The 19,983-nt window shown below is 39.1% G+C and overlaps 1 protein-coding gene across 2 annotated transcripts; it reads left to right on the top strand.

Moving 5' to 3' along the window:
- Positions 1-5,774: 5,774 nt before the first annotated feature.
- Positions 5,775-19,633, top strand: LOC125720889 (activator of 90 kDa heat shock protein ATPase homolog 1-like). Of its 2 annotated transcripts, XM_048996796.1 has the most exons (10): positions 5,775-6,162; positions 7,878-7,904; positions 8,719-8,909; positions 9,272-9,354; positions 11,860-11,977; positions 12,585-12,676; positions 13,329-13,454; positions 17,848-17,949; positions 18,059-18,110; positions 18,702-19,633. In XM_048996796.1, exons 1-10 carry the CDS (start codon positions 6,083-6,085, stop codon positions 18,872-18,874), a joined length of 1,044 nt encoding a protein of 347 aa, XP_048852753.1. In that variant the 5' UTR covers positions 5,775-6,082; the 3' UTR covers positions 18,875-19,633. The 2 variants fall into 2 exon arrangements, with proteins under 2 accessions (XP_048852753.1, XP_048852754.1); XM_048996797.1 differs by lacking the exon at positions 7,878-7,904 and having other exon boundaries at positions 5,778-6,162.
- Positions 19,634-19,983: the final 350 nt, after the last annotated feature.

Raw genomic sequence — 19,983 nt, 5'->3', positions numbered from 1 at the left:
CACCTACGGGCAATTTAGTAACTTCAATTAGCCTCAGCATGTTTTTGGACTGCGGGGGGAAACCGGAGTACCCGGAGGAAACCCCACGACGACATGGGGAGAACATGCAAACTCCACACACATGTAACCCAGGCAGAGACTCGAACCCGGGTCCCAGAGGTGTGAGGCAACAGTGCTAACCACTGCACCACCATGCCACCCCTTGAACATCCATGTAAAATAATTATTTACTATATAAATTTCATTTTCATTTATAAGACCCTTACTATCCTGCAAATTAGTGATTTCAGGTTTTAGAGTTCTTCTGGAGTTAAAATATTGAAGGAAGCTTTTAATGTCATCCTTAGCCTGCAATGCAATCTTCCTTTCTACATTCCTCTTGGAGAGTCTAATGTTATTTTTTAACTCGACCTGTAGACTTAAATACTCCTGCTTTATTTTGAAATCATTAGTTATTTTCCATTTGTGGAATAGAGCCCTTTTCCTCCTGACTTTATTCTTAATTTCCTTAGTAAACCACCTTGGTCTTAGTTTCCTAGATTTAGTTTTGCTGGAAACAGGTATGAAGTCCTCTTGCACTTGCAACAATGAGTTTAAAAATCCCACGCCTCTTCAACCGTTTTGCTATTTAGCTCCATCCAGTTTACAGTTTCTAGTTTCAATCTCATACCATTAAAGTTAGCCTTCCTAACATTGTATACTTTTGTTTTGGACTAAAATTTATCTCAAATTTAACCATGCTATGATCACTACCATCCAGTATTAACAAACTGAGTAAAAAAAACAATCCTGTACTAATTCCACCATCTCAAGTTCATTTACAGTGTCCCACTGTATCCCAGATAAATTAAAATCACCCATAACCACCACATCATTTTATTTTCCAAGTTAACGTTACCGATATTAGATATTACCCCGCGGGTGTTTGTTGTGAAGGTATGCGGACAGAAACACCACTCGCATGACACCCGCAACTATCGATAACACTAATTCTGTCTATTAAAAAGGACAGGCAAGTACTCACGCAGACCGAGAGTGAATAAATAAATAAATTTAAATGAAACAACAACCACCCACGAAACCGTACTGACACACAAACACTCAAATATACTTACAAATAATCCAATCAACCGCTTCAACAGGCGCACAACACAATACAAGTGCACACAGCGTCTACACCACTCCTGCACAGTGCAGCAATGCCAGCAGCTTCTACAGCAATCCCAACAAGGTCACAAACATCACTAAGTACGAATTCCTGCTCCATCACAATGGATATGCTTTTGATATTCAAGCTGGAATTGACCGTGGCAATGTCATCATTGACATTGCAGTTGTAAAGACTGGAATAGAACAATGCTCGGGCACCACTTATAACGCTTCTTCCTGCCCAGAACGTGTGGTGCACTTCATGAGCCGGGGCGGTGTAGCAGCTAGCGGCTAAATAAGGCTAACACACATGGAGTCGGTCACTTTCCAGAGGCGGGCACATTTATTTAGCATAAACCGGATACACATACTCACAGTTACAAGAATCCTACACACACATCGTTACTGGGAGGGTCAGACAGTAGCTCGTTCTGGGAGAGATGTGGAGAAGAATGGGCTACAACCACCATTCTCGAGTCTTGCTTCCTGCACTTGTGACTCTGACCAACACTCGTACTCTCTCTCCCCGGTCTCACTCTCGCTAGAGCGCTTACATACTGCTCAGGGTAAAAGGGTAGTGCCTTAAAGGCAAATGCACATAACGACCATTACACAGTCATACATGTGCAGAGAGTACAGTAGGAGACTCAGTACACCACCCTGGGGGCCTCCAATACTGAGGATAATTGGAGGCCAGACATGTTTTCCTACCCTTACTGTTTGTGGTCTGTCTGTTACGAAGTTGACAATCCACTGACACAATAAGGGACTGAGTCCCAAGTCCTTCAGTTTGATGATGAGCTTTGAGGGGATTATGGTGTCAAATGCTGAGCTGTAGTCCACAAACAACACCTTCACATAATTTCCTCTCCCAGAGTCCAGTTGGCTAAGGGTTGTATGGAGAAGATATGCAATAGCATCATTCGGTGGAGCGATTTGGCCAGTAAGTGAACTGTAGTGGGTCTATGGTGGCAGGAAGTGAAAAAGTGATGAAGTCTCTGACCAGGCTGTCAAAGCACTTCATCACAACTGGAGTCAGTGCTACTGGTCGATAGTCATTGAGACTATCGTAATGTAAGCCATTTTTTCAGCATATGCCTCTTACAGCACGGCCTGGATAATGGTGCACTTGGACTGGCTGAGTTGCTCGGATGTGTGTCTTCTCCTGCTGTTCCTACTCCTTCTATTTGGATGGTTCTGGTAGCTCTGTATGATATGATGGGGATTAGCACGATTCAAAGAACACCATGAAGAGAACTTAGAAAAACACTGAGATACAAGCTGTTTGACAGCAGCCTGTTTGCTAAGTGTGCCGACCTGTGCGGGACTTCAGCATCCATGTTTGGAACTACAACTCCAATGTGTCAGGTTTTATGGATTCTTGGACATGCAGATTCAGGAAAGGAGGTCCACTGAGCAACCTGGTGCTTTGTCTCATTATAAATACAGTACCAGCACCATTTTGCTATCCCTGCAGAAGATGGTAACATCTATCTGCATGTCAAGCTCAGATTAAATAATATCTGCCAACTCCACAGCAACACAGAGCTTGAGTCTTGGAACCACATGTTCATGCTGAGTTGCCAGTTTCGCTTTACTTATGACAGAGCCTGTGTGGGAGTTTCCACCTCTGTCCACCGCCTTCAGGTAAGCAAATGCAGCTATTGCCTTTGTTCATACGTTTGTGAAGATAAATAAGTTTCTCCTTTTTCCCATGGATGGGGAAATCTTGATGTAGGGCCGTGGAATCCATAAGTGACTGGTAATTTAGGGAGTCTAGACAAGATGTCCATCGACCTTCCATCTGTTCAGGGAGTGAAGAATTCCAGTTGCCTTTCTCTTGTGTGAGCTTTCTCAAGTTGTAATTCCCTTAGATGGAGACAGCAGCCACAAATCCTACTGTGTTGTACACACTGTTCACTACTGATAGGACCCCTCAGTGTGTGAAGGGCTTCTCTTCATTGTTGACTTTGAAAGTGAACGTGTCAGACTCCAGGTCCCAATTAAGGCCCAAGCTGTACTGCACTGGTAGAGTATTAGATTAGATTCAACTATATTTCTGTGTATATTATCCATCACCCAAGGCCACAAGGCCAGGACCGGTAATCAAAATGGCCTTACATGAACAAAGTTGATGTTATAAGTTGAATTTAATTAAAATTTATAGATTAATAGCAACCATACAGAATAGATTTAAGAAGTGTTTGAGTTAACACATGAGTAAATCAAGAATTGTATTTTTAGCAATTTAACACAGTAATCAAACATAGTAATTCTAGCAACTGAGTAAGTTTTGGGGGCAGCATTTGGTTCAGTGGGCTAAGCCTCTGTGTCTGTGATCAGAAGGCCCAGCCTGCTGCTTCTTGAGCAAGGCCCTTATCCCCCAGCTCCCGGGGTGCTGCAACAGGTGGCTGCCCTTCACAGCCAGCTTGCTCTCACCTACAGAGAGTAAGCTGGGGGAGGCATAAAGAGAATTTCCCCTCAGGGATCAATAAAGTATCAATTATTATTATTTAGTTAATGTTTATTAGTAGTGAATAGTACTTAATTTGAAGTTCAAACAACAATTTTTTTGTTAGTATTGTGAAATAAAACCGCAAACGTTTAAAAAACTCAACAATATTGACTATATTTGAAAGAAAATAAAAGTTTTGTGTTTTTATGTACTACTTCCTCAATCCGATTTGTTAATTAACTTGAAAAATTAAGGCAATCAGTTACTCCAAAATATTTCTGAACTTAGTTGGGTTTACGGTGTACCTTTTTTTTTTTACCTTAGTTACTTGAATTATGTTAATGTTAAAACAAATGAGTTGGCTTAACCTGATTTAAGTAGTATGCAATAATGCACTAATTATGCATAACAAAAAATATTTGAGTAAAGAGTAAGAAAACTACTTCTGTACAGTAAAATCTATTTTATTGAGTTTAAAGGAACTATTAAATAATAGTCAATGGGACCATTCCTTTTTCATTTGTTGTACACTTGAAACTGTTTGGTAACTTAATTACTTTTTAATTTTTTGTGTACACTTAACTTGTTGGGGTTTATAGTGTAATGATGTTGTAATGTATCACAACACATCCATCTAAAGCACCTTATGGTGACTCTGTTGTGAAAGGTGCTATATAAAATAAACTGGATTGAACTAAATTGAATATTTACCATGCAAAAGTAACAATTGGTAACATGATTTTTGGGTTCAGACCATTGGAATCCCACATAGCAAGTTGAGTCTGAAACATCTGGGCGAAATGCTGTTCAGAAGTTGCCACAGATCCAGTTTATGGATCTGTGGAGCCTTGAGAGGCCCCAGCACAGCAAAGGGCCTCACAACTCCCCTACCATCTTTCTGCATATACATGGCCTTAGACCAACTAAAAAACCACAACTGCATTTCACTAACAACCATAGCCACTCAGGTTATATTATGTATATATTATATTATGAACAAACCCCTGTAGGGTCAGTATTTCGCAGTCTTCTTCATGATAGTGGGTGAAATAAACCTTGGGTGCTGTTAGTTTATATACCTAATTTAAGTTGAATGAACATGATTTGGTTAGATGTGAAACTTGAATGAGATTAACTGAACTATGTTCTGTTCTCAGAACTCAAAGTGAATGCATCAACTTAAAAAGAATGTTTCATTTAAAAAATATACTCATTCTAGTTGTGTGGAACCACTGTACATGATTCAATTGAGTTCTTTCAAAGTAACAATATGACACACTTAAGGGTCCTATCCGTAGTTCATTGAAACAAAATCTTAGTCTGGATTTGTACTTTCAGGACCTGAACTTTCCACATCTGTCTGTAATGGGCTATATTTTTTAAGTAACTTCCCCAACATTGAGTTTAACATATGTGGATGGTGAGTAGCTCAGCAAGCTAAATCTCATTGCTCAAGGTGTACTTTCATCAGATACCAAGTAAACCATGCGTGACACAGAAAAATGGATATTTATAAAATCGGCATCGAAATTAGGTAGAATACTCTGCTTTTTGCAAAACATCAGAAATCATGCATAGTAGTGAGATTATAAACGTTTTCGTGACTTTTGAGGACGTTTTAAGGACGTCGTTTTGTTAAGATCGTCTTAACAAGCAACGCGTCTGCTACGGCAGCAGAGGGTCGGTGCTAAACGATATAAATTGCCGATGAATACGGTGCTAAACCATAGATATCCGATTAATACATTCATGGATTGGAAATGGAACAAAACGGTCATTTCAGTGTTAAGTTAATAATATGCGTTTCCTCAGTTTTTTTTTTTTTTTTGTGTACACCAAACTTGTTGGGGCTTATAGTGTAATAATGTTGTAATGAATCACAACACACCCAGCGTCTAAGATCTTTCGACCAGCAGGTAACCAGCGAGCATTCGAAGCCTCGAGAAATGAACCAATATTTAACACGATTGGCTGGAAAACCTCAGTGCAGGAACCTTAATCTAGCAATTACCTGTTTTCCCGTTTGAATCATAGTGTGTTTCTTTTCTAGGTTAATTTATACCCATTCTTAATCAGTAATTAGGTTTTGTACCTCAGCCCTGCCTCAGGAACTGCTGTCAATTAAATGGAACTGAAATATTTTGTGACGGTCAGGAAAGTTTTAGTCAGGAAGTATTTGGTGGTGACACTGAGCGCCCTTTCCAGTAAGTTCTACTGGGTGTTCATATAAAACGCCGGGCGCATCAACGACTGTTCTGGAAATCTGCTGGGGAGTACGGAGAGTGCGAGCCAACTACATTGCGAATATTGGCCCGTGTCAAAACTCGGGGGAGTTATAACGATTGTTGGTGTCTCACAAAATAAGCAGATTTTTGGATTGATAGGCAGGTCCGTTAGGATAATCGCCTTCTTTTGCTGATTTCGTCGTTTATTCGAGAGGTTAACATTGTAGCTGACATTGTAACTACCGGCGCTGCCATGGCTAAATGGGGAGAAGGGGATCCACGCTGGATCGTGGAGGAGAGAGCTGACGCCACCAACGTCAACAACTGGCACTGGTAAGGTGCAGAATCGCAGTGCACAGCGTAATAGAAGCCAGGCCATAACGGCACGCTGATCGGCGTCAATGTCACTTTAGGTCGGAACACTGTGAGTCGTGCGGGCGGCCCAAAGCAGCCGCGACGCTCCACCTTATGAATCTTCGTGATGCACATGGTGCCGGCGAGAGAGGTTCGCCGGCCGCCCCGCGGCACTCCGCGCTGCTAGTAAACTGTGGATGATCGGCTATATAACACACACTTAGCATTTAACGTTTAATTTCGCCAAATGTAATTTCATTAATCTACTGAAACATCTGGAAATGAGAACATTGATACGCCTCTATGTTAATTAATCTTGCGTGGAAGAAAGTGCCTCGGTATTTTAAAGTGAATTTATTAGTACGTATGTGTGCGATGTATTTACGGTAACAGGACATTCTAAAACGCTTAATGTGAAAAAGCTTAATAAGGTTTAATGTACCAAAACAGCCACCAAAAATCACATAATTTCTCACACACGCATATCTGGCCCTAAAGACATTCACCTGACAAAAAAAAATCAAAACAGAAATGCTATGAATATGGACTTTATATTACCTTAAGCGTTTTCCCCTCCATTGACGCCTATTATGAGGAAAAGGCTTAATTTAGGGTAATATTTCATCATTGTGTTTTTATAACAGACATATCAGTTTATAGGGATATTTGTTACAGTTATACAATTGTATAACAATTGTATACAATTGTAATACAATTATAAAATTTAACAGATAAATGTAAGGTAATCCATATAGGGAGCAGACATATAAAGTACAGATATTTTATGGGTTTCTCTGAAATAAAGGTAGCTGATTATAAGAGAGATTTCGGTGTTTATGTTGATGCTTCCATGTCCCACTCTCACCAATGTGGGGAAACAATTAAAAAGGCCAACAGAATGTTGGGTTACATCTCTAGCTGTGTGGAATGTAAATCAAGGGAGGTTATGCTATGATCATACAATTCCTTGGTAAGACCCCACCTAGAATACTGTGTGCAGGTTTGGTCACCAAACCTTAAAAAGGACATCGCTGCCTTGGAAAAGGTGCAACGTAGGGCTACAAGAATGATTCCTGGTCTTAGAGGAATGTCTTATGAGGAGAGGTTAGCTGAGCTGAATCTGTTTAGCCTTGAGCAAAGGAGACTAAGGGGGGACATGATCCAGGTATATAAGATTCTAACAGATCTGGATGCTGTTCAACCAAATGGCTGCTTCAATATTTGTTTAAATACTAGAACTCATAGCTATAAGTGGAAATTAGCAGAAGAACATTTTAAACTGAATTTGAGAAAACACTTCTTTACACAGCGTGTAGTTAGAGTATGGAATAGTCTTCCTGTTCAAGTAGTGCAGGCTAAAACCCCGAGTTCCTTTAAATCAGAGCGAGAGAAGATTTTAACAACTCTGAGCTATTAGTTAAGTTCTCCCCAGATGAGTTTGATGGGTCGAATGGCGTCCTCTCGTTTGTAAATTTCTTATGTTCTTATGACAATTGTTGTAATATTCTTGTATATATAATTACTATTGTGTGTGTGTGTGTGTGTATAACTATTACAAATGGTACTAATAAAATATTAATCTGAAGTTGCTGCAAAGAAAAGTCTTTATGACCTTATATGTGTGTGAGAAATTTGGTGATTTTTGGTGGCTATTTTGGTGCATTAAGTGACATTAAGCCTTTTCCTTATAATAGGTGTCAATGGAGGGGAAAACACTTAACGTAAGAAAGTCCATATTCCTAGCATTTCGATTTGATTTTTTGTCAGATGACAGTCTTTGTGACCAGATATGTGTGTGAGAAATTTGGTAATTTTTGTGGCTGTTTTAGTACTTACATTAAGCTTTTTCACATTAAGCATTTTAGAATGTCCCGTCCTCTTTTGTTTGCAAGAAAGAGACAGAGAACCCTGTGTAGTGGTTATATGATATATTTCAAGCTTCAAAGCCGTCCAGACACCCATTTGAATAGGCTACAGAGGCTATTTCCGGAGCTCACAAGGAAGAGGACAGCAGCCTTTATGGGGGCTGGGGGAACCGGCTGTTTTTGTATCATATAGGGCACAGGTATCAAACTCCATGCCTGGAGGGCCAGAGCCCTGCACATTTTTGGGTTTCCCCTCATTTAACACACGTAATTCAACTTGTACTAATTACCACATAACTCTTGAGCTGAATCATTTGTGGTGGAACAGGGAAAGAAGTAAGCTACACAGGGCTCCGGCCCTCCAGGACTGCAGTTTGACACCCCTGATATAGGGACAGGAATTAGTAAAGGAAATGGAAGAGTATTCATACAGGTAACAGTGTTAAAATACAGAGAAACGTATCCAGTTATTAATATGGGCAGGGGTGTGCTCCATATTTGCAAGCATATTAAAAAACAAATGTAATATTTAAATGTAGATACAGAAAATAATTGTCATCTTTGCTAGTGGCCAAATGTCATAAGACATTTCTAAAATCTTGCTGAGTTCCTTACTGATCAGCAGGAGCTCATGAATTCCTCTCCTTACTTCAACCCTCTAACTGTGCAGGACGGAGCGGGATGTGACCTCTTGGTCCTCAGACAAGCTGAAAGAGCTGCTCCTCGGAGTCTGTGTGGAGAGCAAGGAGGGGAGCTGCGAGATTGCGGAGGTGAGCAAGCTGGAGGGCGAGGCGTCCATCAACAACCGGAAAGGCAAGCTTATCTACTTCTATGAGTGGGACGTGAAGGCCAAGTGGACAGGTGAGTTACTGCCAATGGTTTGTGTTGAGTAAGCTTGTTTGGGTAAATTGCATAAATATTCAAACAATTTAATAAAAATACAGTTAAACTGTCCAGTGGGACTATGGAATATCTTTAGCCTGTGAAACACTGGATGTTGAACTTTGGTGTTTTGTTATGGTGTTTCTCTAGCTTTCAGCTTTAACTGATTTCCCTTATGGTCTTCCAGTGGGACTCTTTATGTCTTCTGTTCACAGTTCTGTAGCTAGGTGACTGAGTATAAATAAATAAAACTTTAAATTTGGGATATCCCCTCAGGGTGCCTATGAGGGGTTGCTTGTTACATATGATCTCAGAGCCCTCACTGGAATGTTGTTTCTCAGGAACATCAACTACTGGAATCGTATATAAAGGAAACCTAGAAATTCCCAACCTGTCTGATGAGAATGACATGGATGACATAGATGTAAGTATTTTAAGGAGGAAACAGTATTTGGTCATTGTACAAATGCAGCTGCATGTATATAGAAATTCTTTAGTTGGGTCATTCCATATCAAATCATCACACTTTCGAACCTCATCATCACGGATTTTAACGAAACTTGGCATGCTGATTTGGTCACATGAGTAATCCATGAAACTGATATTGGGCGTGTCTTGGACCAATATAGAGGGAGATTTAAGTGAACAAATTTGAAACTTTTTTGGGGGGGGACTATGACTTTGACTGGCTATATTTAGCTTAATATAAGCTGCACAGAAATGGTCCTCATATTGTTTTAAAACTATTGTCCAATTCTATAGATTGAACAAATAATATGCCATCCCCATATGAATAATTTCTGTGTAATAACCGATTAAAATATTAAAAATTCAATAACAAAAAACCTGTATTTCAAAATCAATTTGAAAATTTGACCTTGACTTAAATGTAGCATCACATATCATATCACTAATGGGCCTTTTTAATGGCAGCCAAACTGAAATGAAATAATGAAATAATATAACACAGGTGTAAATAATAACATTAATTAAGGTTACAAATATGCTACACTGAAATGTAGTGGAAGCTTCATTAATGGCAGATACATGTACTTGCAATACTATTGAAATGGCTCACATGGCTAATAAATGCCCTGCATTCATCAGAGGTGAGTGCAGTGTGCAAATCGGCTCATTGTAAGTGCACACTGAGCTACAAGCATCAAAGGTTATGTTGTGGCTGCATATGATGATAATTGGTGGCTAGGATGTGTTGAAGAAACTATGCCTAGCACTGCAGAGTTGAGACTAAGCTTTTTACATCCTCATGGACCATCTCCATCCTATTCATTCCCATGCCGTCCTGATAGACTTGTTATGGATCATCAGAATGTGCTTAGTAGTTGAACCTGTGACAGCAACAGGGCTGACATACACAATTTCAATCAGACACAATAGCTGCATCAAAGGCTCTGATGGACTATAAATTGAGAGTACAGTCAGCCCCCGTGCATTCACACTTTGTTATTCGTGAATTCACAGATCTGCAAAAATTATATGTACATGTTTCCTTTGCGTATTTTATTGAATTGTACCTTTGTTATGTATATGACTTCTGTCAATAAGTTTACAGTCCCGTTCGTTTACTCATTTTACCTTACTGTGAATGCAAAAGAAAACCGCATTAGTTAGAAAACCGTAACATTAGTATACTGTACTGTAAATGTGCTAGTGTGATAGGCAATACTGTACTCAATTTTTACATCAAACTTTTTTTTTTTTAAAGGTAATGTATTAAGCTGACTTTTAAATGAACTTAAAGTGTTTTCGGAGCATGACTGGGGTCATATTTAGGGTTTAAACTATAAAAATAAGCACATATTACCATTTTTAGTCACTCTACCAAACATCCGTGAATCCTTCTCATTCATGACGGGTTCTGGAACCTAATTAAACCAATGTTGAAATGCTTTCCTTGCCCTAGTAGCATAAAAACCTACCTAGTTTGTTTATTTTTATTAGTTTTTCAGGTTTTTGACAAATGAATGCCCTTTTTAGTAGGCAAGTGTCTAGTCAGAAGTGTAAACGAAAGAGGAATATAAACTATTCTCATTGTACCATTAATTCTCTTTTCCAGTTACTTTGGCAATATTGTCTTTTTATTCATTTCTAATAGTAATTTTAAAATGTTTTCATTTAAATTATATTTCCACAGCTAGTTCTGGCAATAGTTGTAGCTGTCATGAAAAATAATAACCCTGTACCATGCACATGCACACATTTCACATAAGTAATGATATCTCAGCAACAACTCAAAAACCAAAGACCAATTTTTTTCTGGAGATGTTCATGACATCATGAACTAGCTTTATTAAAAAATTGATAAATTTTGAAATAAAGGATTTTTGTTATTGAATTTTTGATATTTTAATCAGTCATTACATAGTAATTTATTCATATGGGGATGGCATATTTTTTGTTCAATCTATATAGCTAGACAATAGCTTTAAAACAATATGAGGACCATTTCTGTGCAGCTTATATTAAGGATAAATATTGTCATACTCCCCCCCCAAAAAAGTTTCAAATTTGTTCACTTAAATCTCCCTCAATATTGGTCCAAGAGACGCCCAATTTCAGTTTCATGGATTACTCATGTGACCTAATCAGCATGCCAAGCTTCATTAAAATCCGCGACGATGAGGTTCGAAAGTGTGATGATTTGATATGGAATGACCCAGTTTTTACATTTCCCATGAGATACACAGACACACATAAGAGCGAAGCTTGGGGTCAGAGTGCATTTATCTGACACCCCTGGATTTTTTGGTGTTAAGGCCCTTGCTTAAAGGCCCAAGGGAGATATAAGCACTCTGCTGGGGGATTTAAATCAATGACCATCTGATCACAGGATGCAATGAATGGGGAGCTGTCAGTGTGTATATGAGCTCTGAGTACTGTGCGAAGTGTCATTTACTTCTTCTGGCAGATCAGTGTGTCACTTTGTAAGGATGAGCCTGACACCCCCCTGTTAACCCTGATGAAGAAGGAGGGGGTAAACAAAATAAGGACCGTGCTGGGGGGCTACGTAGAATACCTGAAAACAGGTGAGCCTAGCACCTTTATGCTTTGTAATATGAAGATTGTAACTACAGTACTACGAGCAGTGTTGGGGTTGTTACACAAAAAAGTAGTTATAAGTTGCCAATTCGTTAAATTGTACTGGTATTAATTTACTTGTTCCTCCTTATAAAAAGTAATTACTCTACTCGTTACTTCACTTTTGAGCTGCTCTCTAAAACTACAAATTCGCCCATTTTGCTGCATAAAAATATATCAACAAATATAGTCATCATTACTTTATTTTCAATACTTTTGTTTTTGCCTGTTGTCTTATCGGGTGCTTGGACAGGTTGCCCATCTTATTGACAGTGGTAGAAAGGTGTTTCTGACCTGGGCGTAGCTTATGTTTCACAGTAATATTCTTGTCTTCGTGGAGTAAATTGAAAATGATGAGAATATCTCCACTAATGTGATTACTGAAATTTCACTGTAATGCTTTACTTTATATTTCTTTCTCCCATAATGAAGTATATGCAATACATTACATGCAACACATTACATTGTAACTCAGTACCCCCAAAACTGCTTACAAGTAATGTGACTCACAACCAATTGCTGATTTGGAGAAATAGATTAATGAATTCTTCTCAGAGTTCACCCAGGGCATGATCCTCCCCACGGCCAATGGTATGAACAAGCAACCGCCGACTCCCCAGTCCAAGGGAAACACTCAGAATTTACAGGTGGGTGTTGATGGGCTGCGCAGGCAGAACACTCTGGTCACATGTGGGGTTTGGTGAAATGGGATTGGCTGCCTGGCTGGACTGGTGGGCTGTCCAAATCATAGCTCCAGTTGTTATAATGGGAAAATTTCTCAGACGGGTATCTGTAGATAAAATATTTGATACTGGATGAGAATCCAGTATATTCTGGCCATGGCTATTTAAACATCCTCATTGCAAAATAGTATCACTAACTGTATGGCATAGTTAATATATAACTACCTGTAACATGGGTGTCTGCCCAGCTCTTCTTTTGTGGAATGTATGGTTGGTATGAGTTATTTTTCTTTTCAGTTCATGCTGTGTTGTCCTGGTGCACATGTGGAAGGGGCTTATGTAGATAGGTTGAAACCACTCTGTCACAAAGTTGCCAGCGATATCCTGCTGCTTCAGGAGCCACAAATCATGTAGCTCAGGCTCTGGAGGGTTTGTTCCTTAGGACCGCACCATAACCACAAAATATGTGCCATCAAATCAGTTTCCTCTGGCTCAATGGTTTACATGCATTTTTACTAAAACCAAGTTTAGATGTTGATGCAGGAGGAAAGGATACTCTTTTTGGGTTAGTAGATAAAGGCACAATGTTTCTGAAGACCCCTGTTTCTCCCTACAGCCAGGAACTGTCAGCTCCACCCCTTCACCCAGCACTGGTGTAAAGATTCCTACTTGCAAATTCAATCTGAAGGAAACATTTCTCACCTCACCAGAGGAACTCTACAGAGTCTTTCTCAATGAGGAGGTGAGCACAGATGCACAAATTGTCCGTTTAACTTGTATTTTTTCAGCCACCTAATGCTATGTTCACACTACACGACTTGTCATCTTGTAGCCAGGAATCTTGAAGTCATTGTGGTTTAAACACTACACAACTGATCAGCAACAGCGGGTCACATGCTACAAGATCTTTAACCAGGTGGAATCGCTGATGAGTCTGTCTGGTATCCAAGCTATATTTTGTCATGAAATCTCACACAAGAATGACCCCGGAAAATGAAAATTCCTGTGTCAACGCGATACAGATTCAAATGCTTTAATCAAATGACAACATGTGTGCTGGATATTTACAAACATGTGGTAAATTAACTGATGTATACATAGAACTTTCAGGAAACAGTGTCACATACCTTTGGTTTTCAGTGATGCTACATATGATGTAGCCTAATATAATATCCTTGAACAATAACTGTATGTTCACACTGTGGGCTGCGAGAGTCAATGTTCACTCTGGCTGCCCTATCCATTACTCTAGTGAATGCTGGGGACACTCTCTGATGTAGATGTAGTAGGTGGGACAAAGTTGTTCACAATGCTGGGTCTTGGAAACTTATTAAAGCGGCTGCAAGGCAAACAAACATAACTTATCTTTGTGCCAACTGCCAATAGGATGTAATTTGTCAAAGCACATGTAATTAAGATGAACACTACTGCTAGAATAAGTAACATTAAAGTTACTGATCATTTGCATTGTTTCGCATGGCACCAGAAATAGTATGCGATATCCTTCTTTTTTTCCCCCATCAAAAATATTATGCACTTCACCAGCTCATCTGGATCACCAATAATTTCAAACATCTTGGTCTATGCTTCAATGTTTTTGTCTCTGTATGAAACACACTTTAATGATATTGGTGAAACGTCTCAGTAAAAAATACATGAACATAAAATTAATGCATGTAAGAGTGTGCATTCAATAGCCTAGATAAGCTAGATCTGTTGATGGCAATGTATAACAGTGTTTATATAATTTTATTTTGGGCAGTCTGGGGCTTAAACTCCATCCTTTACTACTTTTTGCTCCTTTTTCTTCATTTGCTCCAAGTCAGACATATTAATTCAGTGTATGAGACAACATCATGAACCTCAATGTTGAAATTTTCACGCAATTTAAATTTCAGTGTCTATGATTAAAAATCAAGTATTATCATATGGCAACCAATATAATGTATTACAGACTGAAACCTTTGCCCTTGGATAGAAAATTATTAGCATAGGTATATCCTAGTGCTGAAAGACCTTTTTAAACACGTATATCTCCATACTGTGCTGACACAGTATAAAAATGCATATCTGCTTGATTTTTATTTTTTTTAAGCATAGTTTTATGCTGCCTAAACACGGTTATGTTTTACCGTGTCTAGACGGTAAAAATGCAATGTGGAGACATATTCTATCTCACAGTTTATACCCCGACAGTGCTTGGGAACTGTTTGATCAGAACAAAAGTTTACATGCTCGTGTTCTGTGGAACTCTTTAGTGGAGCATCTCTACATTCCGATTGGTTGTCGCCAAACCGTATCATAGCTCACTACCATGAAGTTGACTGCCCAAATCATGATGCAAAGCACCATACTCAGGGTGTCCGCAGGGTATTGAAAGGTAGTAAATCACATGAGCAAATATTAAGCCCATTAAAGAGTATTAAAAGGTATTACACCAAGTTTACTAGGTATTAAATTTTAGATCTTTTTCCAACATGACGTGGAGCGAGATCTGCCGGCGGCTGCAGGGGTGGAGTATAAACACAAGGCTGAAGTTAGCTACTTATTCGCAGCTCCTTATTTGGATTTTCTGGTCCACCTTAAATGCTTCACAGCCCAATGCAATGATGTAATTGTGCCTGTAGGGGGACCATTTTAGTACCTTAAACCTCTTTGTACCAGGCTAATATCAACTTCTCAGTACAGGTCAGGTACCCCATTATATAGAAAAGGTGACACTGTCCTGGCCCAGACTGATTTAATGCTTTAAAAATCAGATGGAAACAAGGCATGTCATACTATAGTGCACAAAGGTGTGAAGGAGAATCCAGGTTTCCATGCCCATTTTAATACCATAAAGCTCTCTGATCCAGGCAAATATCAACTTCTCAGTGCACGTCAGGTACCCCACTATATAGAAAAGGTGACATTGTGCTGGCCTAGACTCATTTTCTGCTTTAAAAATCAGATGGAAACAAGGTATGTCATACTATAATGCGAAAAGTTTCCAGATTTCATTTGAGTATTCAATTGTACCATATCAGTAGGATACGCGGTTTGGAAAATGGATGGATGGATGGATGGATAACATTACTATTTAAGACAGTGAAGTTAACTAAACTTTGAAGTAGATTGCTTTTATTACTCAAACAGCATAAATTACAACTTAAAAATATACTTAAAATGCAAGTATCTGAAACACTGCTTAATTCCAGTAATGTGAGTAGTTCTAATTCATTACATCCACTCCCTATACACAGAAAAATATTTGGGTATTTTTTTTTCAACTTATACAATTAAATTATAAGAAATAAATTTCCACCAAACTAAAATGTATAAATACAAATATTATTAATTTAATATACATATTAAGATTCACAAAATTTTTATTGTTCACGCACTAAAGTTAACAAGTTGATTCAAATAAATATTAATAAACCTAGACACTTAAACAAGCTGTCTTCAGAAATCATAAATTTAATTAAATGTATAAGCTTTAATTAAAATGAGCATGGAAACCTGTCCTCTCATTCACACCTTTGTGCACTATAGTATGACATGCCTTGTTTCCATCTGATTTTTAAAGCAGTAAATCAGTCTGGGCCAGCACAATATCACCTTTTCTATATAGTGGGGTACCTGACGTGTACTGAGAAGTTGATAAGCCTCTCTGTGCCAGGCAAATAAGGTATTATGGACTGGCTAAGCCCGGTAGCAGGAAAAAATCGGAGGGTTACTGTTCTGTTTTTTTCTACAAAGAAAACATAAATGGTAAATGGACTGCATTTATATAGCGCTTTTCTACTCCTACGAGTACTCAAAGCGCTTTTCATTTCATGCCTCACATTCACACACTCATCCACACACCGGTGGCGGAGGCTGCCATGCAAGGCGCCAACCTGCTCACCGGGAGCAATTTGGGGTTCAGTGTCTTGCTCAAAGACACTTTGATGGGGTCAGGAGGAACCAGGGCTCGAACCTGCAACCCTCCAGTTGCCGAACGAGAGCACTACCTCCTGTGCCACCATCATCATATCACCTGGATGGGGGTAATGCTCTCCGGTCGCATATGCGATGCACAACTCATAAATCAGGAATGTGTGAACGAAAGCCGTTAGTCAACTGGTGCAAATCGATAAACTCATTGAAGAAAAGCCAAACAATTAAGGCACTTGCCATGAGTAGTCTAGTGGATAAAGGTATGTACTTGTGACTGAAGAAGTTAAACAAATGCAAGATGTTTTCAAAATCAGTCACTAAATTTATTCTGTTTACGCATGTTCCCTATTTAAATTCTGTTGTACAGGCCAAGATTGTGTAATATTATAAACCTTTAAATCAGTTTGAAACTTGTTTAAAAACAGGTGCAACTCAATGTCGTGGGGGTTTTAAATATTGAGTAAGTATTAAAAGGTGTTAAATTTAACTCTGGATTTCTGTATATACCTCGATACTGCTCTTCTCTGCCTGGCGACGTGGCTTCCCATTCAGAATGAATGGCTTCCAATCGCTTTGACGCTCTCGCCACTCATGGTGGGAACATTCCTTGAACAGTTTCTAAACAAGTTTAACTTTTTACACCTATTGAAATCCATTCCTTGACTTTTGCCTCACCTTCTGTCTTGCGCTCTCATCGCCATGCTCATTGTCAGCCACTACAGGATTTGGAGTCACTGACGGGTCCAGATATTTAGCCTGCAAGATATCTAATGGACATCTGTGATGCATTGGCAACTTCATTGGGTTGTGTCTTTGAACAGTTTAAGCATACAGATCGAGTGTCAATTTTGCCAGTGCTGATCAAACACCAATTGGTCTTCAATATGAAGGTTTTGTTGGCTCTAAGAACGGTCTGCATACAGAAGCTAAAAGCATGTAGTGTGAAGTTAGCATAAAGGGAGAATAAGCACCACTTTCTTGAATAGAGTTGGGGAATGAATCACAGTAATCCTGATGTACAGTTGGATTTTGTTCTAAATGAAAGCTATCATTGTTAGTTGTCGGCTTTTTTTTTTTTTTTTACAGGAATAAATCATTATACATTATTCTAGCTAGAGGTCCTTGTAACCATGTATGTAGAATGTTTATTAGCTTATGTTTCAGTCAGGTTTGTAAGTTTTGTTTTTGTTGTTTTTCCCCTCCCTTGTCTGTAGATGGTGCAGGCATTTACTCATGGACCAGCCACGGTCAACGGTGACAAAGGAGGGAAATTTCGGCTGCTGGATGGGAATGTCTGTGGAGAGTTCAAGGAGCTGGTAAGAGAGAGACTTCCTTTCATTTAAGAGTTTGTACTTTTTGATTTATAGTTTGATTTATAATTGCTTTACTTAACCAACAAGAACCTAAAAATGCTATATTTTTCAGGTTCCAGATGAGAAGATTGTCATGAAATGGCGGTTTAAGACGTGGCCTAGTGGTAGGTGGTCATTTTCCAATAGTATTCTCAGTCATAATTAAGCGTCTGCTTAATTATCTGCTTAACATTGCAAGTCAGATATTTATTTCAACCCTATCTGTATGCACACTGAACCTCGTTTGTACCTTCAAACTTCAATTAGCATCTAATTATGATTACAATTATCAGCATTATAATAATGTATTCCCCAGTCCACCCCCTCCCCCATCTAATCCTAACTCCTCCCACATCCCTAGCCCCCCAAATTAGGCTTGAGTGGTGTCAGATTTTTCATACTTATATTTCAAAAGCAACGCTATTCTGTCATCTTGGCTGACATACTCTTCCCAGCCTTTATTAAAAGCATAATTTTGTGTGACTTCTCAAAGTATTCTGCACCTGTTCATTCATGTGCTACAACTGAGTAGGACTATAGCCAAGTCACATTATTAAATTCCCTTGTGATATTTTGCTGGGGGGTTCGCCCACAATCTGTGTAATACAGGTAAAGGTCTGCATGATGGTACTGTTGTACTGCCATTTTAGTACACCTCAGAGCTTTATGCGGACCATTCATTTGCGCACATTGAGAGCCCTGCTCATCTCCCTTAGAGCACTATGCCAGTATCACCGTACATCTTGTGGAGCGTGGAGGTGAGACAGAGCTGAAGCTGGAGTGCACGGGGGTGCCGGTGAGCGAGGAGGACAGGACCAAAGGCGGCTGGCAGCGGTATTACTTTGAGGCCATCAAACAGACGTTTGGCTATGGGGCTCGACTCTACTGAAGTACTGAAGTAGCTGTGTGGTGGAGCTCCTCCCTCTTGACCTCTGAACTGGAAACAAAACAGAACAGAAAACGGAAGCGTGTTCGCTTGTTCTGTTTTGTTCATGTATATTGCATTCATTTCTAGGGTGATTGGATCTGTACACCAGCTGCACAGCACGCATGAATGAACTGTGCCTTTGTGCCCCATGTAGTAGTTCAGCTTTGCACATGGGTTTTATAGTCTGAGGTTCTGTGAATATTTTAAGGAGCAAGAAAGTAAATAGGAATTGCAACGGAAAAACGATCAATTTGTGTATTCAAAAAGAGTAATTAATCGGGCCTTTTTGTTCATTTGTCATGTTAATATGAATAAAATACCATTTTGAGTTTGCTTAGCCTTTTTATAATGAAAAAGATTGAATGTGTGTAAAAGCCTCAAGAGTTCCGCACACCAATTAAGTTTGAAAAATATTTCCCCTTAACACAGGATTGCCGTTATAATTGTTTCATTTACAGCATTTGCCTGAGTACTGTAAGTCAAATTTGTTTTATTGAATATATATGTAATGGCGTGAGCAATGTATTTAAATGTTCTATGTTCAGACGATTTATTGCAATGTTTGCCATTCAAGTGTAAATCAGCAGCTGGTAAAGTTAGGGGATTACTACACAGGACAACTGTAATGGCACATGTGTAATTTTAAAGGCTTCCTGTACTAGTATAATGTGTTTGCTAGGGTTTGCGTCCCTATTTAAATAAAATGAATAATTAATTTTGGATCACTGTTCTTTGAAGATGGTTAACTGAATTTGTACATAGGGTTGAGGGTTTGCTGCCTGTATTTCCAGTGGCCTTGACCAAACACTGTGTCCTTCCGTCTGAATTGTGTAAAAAGTCATTGGCTGCACACAGTTTTGTGTAGAAAGACGACAGACCTGGTGGAACGCTGGTGCTTTAAAACCTAGCAAGGGGTAAGCAGCTATCGGGATTAATCCCAGTTTTATCCTGCATGCTAATTCAGAAAGTTCCATCAATTTCTAATGTAGTACGTCAATTAATTTTATTAAAGTGCTACTAATTTATGTGTGAGCTGCACTTAAAACCATGTTCAACTTCTATTTAAAAGG

Source organism: Brienomyrus brachyistius, unplaced genomic scaffold (genome assembly GCF_023856365.1).
Source record: "Brienomyrus brachyistius isolate T26 unplaced genomic scaffold, BBRACH_0.4 scaffold27, whole genome shotgun sequence".
Classification (NCBI taxonomy): Eukaryota; Metazoa; Chordata; class Actinopteri; order Osteoglossiformes; family Mormyridae; genus Brienomyrus; species Brienomyrus brachyistius.
The sequence above is the reverse complement of the archived record's forward strand: the minus strand, read 5'-3'. Positions and strand labels throughout refer to the sequence as shown.

Bases quoted from the DNA above. Each gene is read 5' to 3' on its own strand.
- LOC125720889 (XM_048996796.1), top strand. From the start codon at position 6,083: ATGGCTAAATGGGGAGAAGGGGATCCACGCTGGATCGTGGAGGAGAGA. The intron at 8,910-9,271 runs GTGAGTTACTGC...GTTGTTTCTCAG, and splicing joins CGTGAAGGCCAAGTGGACAG to GAACATCAACTACTGGAATC. The intron at 13,455-17,847 runs GTGAGCACAGAT...CCTTGTCTGTAG, and splicing joins GAGTCTTTCTCAATGAGGAG to ATGGTGCAGGCATTTACTCA.